General features: G+C 45.5%; 1 protein-coding gene across 1 annotated transcript in view; it reads left to right on the top strand.

Annotated features, from left to right (window-relative positions):
- Window positions 1-5,160: 5,160 nt before the first annotated feature.
- The window catches only part of Il17d (interleukin 17D), an 18,483-nt gene continuing 17,308 nt past the window's right edge, over window positions 5,161-6,335 (top strand). Inside the window, exon 1 of the mRNA XM_005355430.3 lies at window positions 5,161-6,217. Within this exon, the coding sequence (XP_005355487.1) occupies window positions 6,203-6,217 (15 nt within the window). The 5' untranslated portion in view covers window positions 5,161-6,202. The remainder of the gene's footprint in view (window positions 6,218-6,335) is intronic.

Raw genomic sequence — 6,335 nt, 5'->3', positions numbered from 1 at the left:
CCTTAGGCCAATGACTTCCTTACCTTTCTAGTAACACTGACCAGCAATGAGAAGTCAGTTTTTTAGAACAGCAAGTAACTGCCCAGCCACAAAACTTGTGTATACCCTTTACCTTTATTACTATATATAAAGTGCCAGTAGTGAGCTTACTGTATTTAATTGCTTAAGAATTACAAAGATATATAGATATATAGACACATACATGTATGTGTTCTTTATTCAAGCTACATTGCTTGGAGTCTTTGGGAAGTCTTTCTCACTGTTAAGACAGTTCTCTTCTGAAGGCAGCATAACAAAACGGAAATAGAGAAGACACCAAACTGTAACCTTGCTCTTTTCAGTGGTTCCCCCCCCCCCCGTGTGTGCACAGTAAAGCGGGGTCCCAAGACTGGTGGGCCCACTCCTAGCTTAGAGCATGAGGCTGGGGCAGGACAGCTTGTGTTTTCCTTTAGACCTGTCTGTGAGGGTCTAGACTGTCCAGTGAATTAGCTGCTCCATCACACTTGTTCAGAATGATTGGTATTGAACTTGTGGGCTCAAATGATCCTCCTGGCTCAGCCTCCTGAGTAGCTAGGACTGTAAGCAAATGACACTTCACCCAGAAACATTTTAAAATATGAGGGTTATATATACATGTATGTATGCATAATATATAAGTATATACATGTAGCAAAAAGAAAGATATCATAAATTTGGGGGGGGACATAGGATGAGGAAGGGGAAGAGGTATAGATGCGTTGAAATAGAAAGGGCAAGAAAAGTTCAATCCAACCAAAGGAATATCAGAGCAGTCAACTTTTACACAGATATTCTCATAAAGATTTGATTTGGGCAATGATTATATATTATGTGTTATTATTATATCATCTTATGACCTTGTCAAAGTCATTGCAATGAACTAGAAAGGTCCTCAGCTGGAGTACACTGAGCAAACAGGAAGTAAGACTTTTAGAACCAGAGAACAAAGACAAGCCAGAGCACTCTGCTGTCAAAGCAGAGCAGAGATGGTAGCTAGTTAATGCCTGGGGTCAAGAAGGCTCATAGCATGCATCATGGAAGATCCGAAGTGTATGAGTTTGAGGGCCAGCGGGTCAGTCTTTATCTGGTGGTGGTGACTACTCTCCTATGGGAGAAAATGAGAAATCTAAAAAGAACAGATAGAAAATAGTAACCTTAGGCTGAGTGGTGGTGGAACACACCTTTAATTCCAGCACTCTGGAGTCAGAGGCAGGCGGATCTCTGTGAGATTGAGACCAGCCTGGTCTACAAAAGGTAGTTCCAGGACAGGTTCCAAAGCTACACAGAAATCCTGTCTCGAAAAAAAAACAAAAAGTGACCGTGGAAAAGGGAATAGAGGTAGAAGAGGTAGAAAATTCAATAGGGTATTTGTATTGAATGCTGTGTTAGTCAGTGTTATTGTCTGAATGTGACATGCTCCCCAGTGGATCGTGTGCTTGAACATCCAGTCCCCAGCTGGCAATGGTGTTCGGGGAGGTGGAATGTTTAGGCGGTGGCACCTCGTGGGAGGAAGTGAGTCACTGACACATAGGCTGCTTCTGTCTCCTGGTCCACTGAGCTCTGACAAGCAGCTGCCTGCCACACTCCTGCCATCACAGAACCGCCTGCCATCATGCCTTTCCTGTCATGGATTGTGTTCTCTCAAACTGAGCCAAAATAAATGTTTCCCCTAAAGTTGCTTTCTGTCGAGTATTTGATCAGTGATGAGAAAACTAACTAGCTTTTCACTACCATAACAAAATACCTGAGATAACCAACCTGTAGTGGGGGAAAGGTTTATCATAGTTTGAAGCTACATTGATTTCGGTCTCTGGTTACTTGGTCCTGTTGCTTTGAGCTTGTACTTACACCTGTGGAGTTTGAATGAGAAAGGTTTCTGTAGACTCTTGGATTCAAATATTTGGCCACCAATGAGTGGCACTATTTGAAAGAGAAGTGTGTCATTAGGAGTGGGCTTTGAGGTTTCAAAAACGCATTGTGGGGCTGGGGAGATGGCTCAGAGGTTAAGAGCACTGGCTGCTCTTTCAGAGGTCCTGAGTTCAATTCCCAGCAACCACATGGTGGCTCACAATCATCTATAATGAGATAAGATGCCCTCTTCTGGCCTATAGGGATATGCAGACAGAATACTGTATATTTAATAAATATATATTTTTTTAAAAAAAACATTGTCAGCTAGGACTGGTGGCGCACTCCTTTAATCCCAGCACCCAGGAGGCAGAGGCAGGTGGATCTCTGTAAGTTTGAGGCCAGCTTGGTCTACAGAGAGTTCCAGGACAACCAGGGCTATACAAGAAACAACAACAAAATAATAAAAACAAAAAACAACCCAACAACAAAAAGCCTGTTCCAAGCCTAGATCTGGATGTAGATCTCTCAGCTACTTCTCTACTTCCCCAGCACCATGTCTGCCTGCATGCCACCTGAAATTGTAAGCCAGCCTCAATTAAATGCTTTCATTTATAAGAGTTGCCATGGCCATGGTGTCTCTTCACAGCAACAGAACAGTGACTAAGACAGTACTCTAAGTACATCATGGCAGAACAGCCCATTCATCTGAGGGTAACTCAGAACCACAGGAAAAGACACAGCCCCAGTGGCCTGCCTTGAATACATGGACCTTGGGGGACACTTCTCCAAGCCATAAAAAAATGCTAATCTGCTAGGCGGTGATGTGGGAGTGTCATATATCAATCTGTTGATTTCATTGGTTAAAGAATAAAGAAACTGCCTAAGCCCCTTGATAGGCCAACCCTTAGGTGGGTGGAGTAAACAGAACAGGATGCTGGGAGAAAGAAGCTGAGTCAGTGAGTTGCCATGATTCTCCCACCCCAGACAGATGCAGGTTAAGATCATTCCTGGTAAGCCAGCTTGTGGGCTACACAGATTAATGGAAATGGGTTAGATCAATATGTAAGAGCTAGCCAATAAGAAACTGAAACTAATGGGTCAGGCAGTGTTTAAAAGAATACAGCCGGGCGGTGGTGGCGCACGCCTTTAATCCCAGCACTTGGGAGGCAGAGGCAGGCGGATCTCTGTGAGTTCGAGACCAGCCTGGTCTACAGAGCTAGTTCCAGGACAGGCTCCAAAGCCACAGAGAAACCCTGTCTCGAAAAACAAAAAACAAAAAAAAAAAGAATACAGTTTCTGTGTAATTATTTCGGGGCATAAACTAAGCTAGCCATGTGGGCGGCGGTGCTGGGGACGCAGCTCCGCCGCTCTTATTTCAACAAGGCGGTGGTGCACGCCTTTAATCCCAGCACTTGGGAGGCAGAGGCAGGCAGATCTCTGTGAGCTTGAGCTTGAGACCAGCCTGGTTTACAGAACTAGTTCCAGGGCAGGCTCCAAAGCTACAGAGAAACCCTGTCTCGGAAAAAAAAAGAAAAAAGAAAAAAGAAAAAGAAAGAAAAGAAAATGCTAATCTGAGACAAATGCTAATCCCAGCTTCTTTACATTAATTCCAGGGACTGAACTCAGGTCCTCTGCCATGTATAGCAAGCACTTTACTGACTGAATCATCTCCCCAGTCCAAGTTAATTTTTTTTAAAGAGCTGGAATAGTGCTGGCAAGTACTGCAGAAGAAAAGCTCACCAAGGGTTCATAAGAATGATAATAAAATGAGCCAGGAAATGGCTAGAAGGGAGAATTGGTGACATGTCAATGAGGAATGGCATGGTTTGAAGACAGGGAAGTCTGAGAAGTGCAGAACAGAACATACATGAGTGCTGGAATCTGATACGGGGATGTGGTCAACGATTCCTGATGAGGAGACCTTGGATGCAGCCACACAATTTGATAGCTGACATCAGACAAAGCGGGGAAAGACAAAACTTCAAGTGGGCACTCAGAACCAGGTGGTATTGTACAAGCTGATGATGCAGGATTAAGCAGCAAAAACATCACAAGACCCAGGTGCTAGACTCAGCCATGAATAAAAGGAGGAGCTACATGAGGGAGCGTCAAAGAATATTTTTGCATATGCAACTTACTCAGACTCCAAGGAAAGCATGGAAGTAACCAATCACACATCGGCTTTGGAAGTTACAGTGCCAAATAATGACTCAAGGCTCTCCCAGCAGTTACCAGCATCCATCCTTCTTGCTGAGGATCCGGGTCCAGTTCCCAGCACCAGTATTGAGTAATGGCTGTGACACCAGTTCCAGGAGACACGGCGCTCTTGTAGCCTCTGTGGACACGTCAAGGTTGGTCCACGCTGTCTTGCATCTTTGCTGGACTTGGGACAGCTGAGTGGGGCAAGGGATGAGAAAGAAAATATCAAGCTAACTCTAGACAGCTACGCTAGTGGAGACAAGAGTACAGAACATCAAATACGCACCATTACCTGAGGGGCACGGGGAGAATTACTGTACTTTGTACCTCTTTTCCCATCAACATAGATTAATATAGACGTCATTTTCTAAATTTTTATTTTCATGTTTATGAATGTTTTGTCTGCATGTGTCTGTGCATCATCGTCTGTGTACCAGGTGTCCTCAGAGGTCAGAAGAGGGTATCGATCCAATGGAACTGGAGTTGCAGATGGCTGAGCGTCACCATTGGGTGCTTAGGAACCAAACACAAACCCTCTGCAAGAGCAGACAGTGCTCTTAACTGGATTAATCTTTAGAATATTTGTTTAGATTTCTGTGCTTGTGAAATGACGTGTATGTGGTGGCTGCACAACTCTGTGGAGTGGCAGAGAACCTGGCCCACCAGTGTTGCATGGAAAGCCCTGAGCCATCTCCCCAGCCCCAAGTTTGGACCAGTTATTAACTTGCATCTTGTCACAGAATGCGGAGACCTGGGAAGAACTCGTTATGATGTTACTCTGCGCCTGTTCGTAAGCTTTGTGCCACTATCTAATCACAAATGAATCTGAAGATCCGATCGGTGTGTTTTCGGGAACGAAGACCTTCCACAAACTAAAAACCATTAAAGGAAAGCTGGGAGAGGGGAGAAGTTGTCCAGCGATCAGACCCTGGAAGGGCCTTTGACGGCTGGCCCTGTGCCACTATGGATATGAAAAGATGCTGTAATAGGACTGGTGAGTCGTGCATGGAACTCTGGTAATGACAAGCTCACCCCGGAAATACTCCTACACTGTCTTTCAAACAGTAAATAAGCAGTATGAGTGCCGCCGCCTTTATTCCCATGTTCCTAGAAATGAGATAATGCTAACAAATTTATGTGCTAGTCGGAAAATGTTCCATAAACCCAGATGTGTTTCCTAAGAACTGTAAATTGTTTAAGCAGTCATGTTCGAAGGACGTTAGTGGCAAAGCAGTTACAAAGCACTTTAGTTTTAAAGCATCGAAGGCAAGTGTTTTATTGCACAGCATAACTGAAATGCAGTTTACTGGTTTACAATTTGGTTCAAACCCAAAGCTGCAAGCCATTTTAGGGAATCAAAAATTATTTTGCAAACTTTCAAAAAGCTTTCGGCTGGATTCAACCATTTGTTTTTATTTTCAAAGCGTCAGTGCTCGAAAGTAACCGTATTCATTAGCTTTGTAGAATGGACAAGGAGGTGAGCAAGGAGATACAATATGGTCCTTCATTTGGGCTGATTTCCTTTAGTTAATTCACAGAACTTTAGGCTCACTTTACACGTCTGCTCACACAATATCATGGTTGAGTTCTCCAACACTGTAAAACTAGACCATGAGATGCCCACTTACAGCCGTGTGTCAGGTGGGGGAGGGTATTTATTACTCTGCCTTTAGCTGAATAAGAGGCAAGGAGTCATTTTATGAGTATTAAGGGGGAAACAGTTTCCTCTCGCCTCACAGAACATTAGCTTTATTTTTTAATCTCTAATATAATTCTTCGAACTATGAAATCTCAGAAGTCGAGGTCCCAAGGAGGAGAGTCCTAGGTTTGAGTTCATTCATTTCCAAGTGGCCTGTCCAGTTCCTGGACCGCTTTTAATGCCTAGAGAAATCCATTTCCTCTGAGCCAAAGTCGGCCTCCCGACTGCATCCCCGCCGCCCCACTGGGCCGTGCCGAGACGTCGAGGCCAGTCACCACCTCCTCCTCCAGCCAGGCGGACCGCGCCAGTCCACTTCGGTGGGAGCGACACCCAACCCGCAGGCCACACGCCCCGCGTGTGCGGCGCCTTTATTTACTTCGCTCAGGAGCCATCAGCCCCCCTCCTAATAAGTCTGGAAAGCATTTCGGCGACGCGATGCTGGGGACACTGGTGAGCGCCCTCGGGGGGACCGGCGACGGCATGGCCGAAGCAGGCCGGGCTGGGGCTGAGGGTCTGGGGGCGACGGCCGGGAGCGGCGTCTCACGGGCACTCGCAGCCCGCCGCGCAG

This window comes from Microtus ochrogaster, chromosome 17, assembly GCF_000317375.1.
Source record: "Microtus ochrogaster isolate Prairie Vole_2 chromosome 17, MicOch1.0, whole genome shotgun sequence".
NCBI lineage: Eukaryota > Metazoa > Chordata > Mammalia > Rodentia > Cricetidae > Microtus > Microtus ochrogaster.
This window is presented reverse-complemented; position numbering and strand designations above follow the sequence as displayed.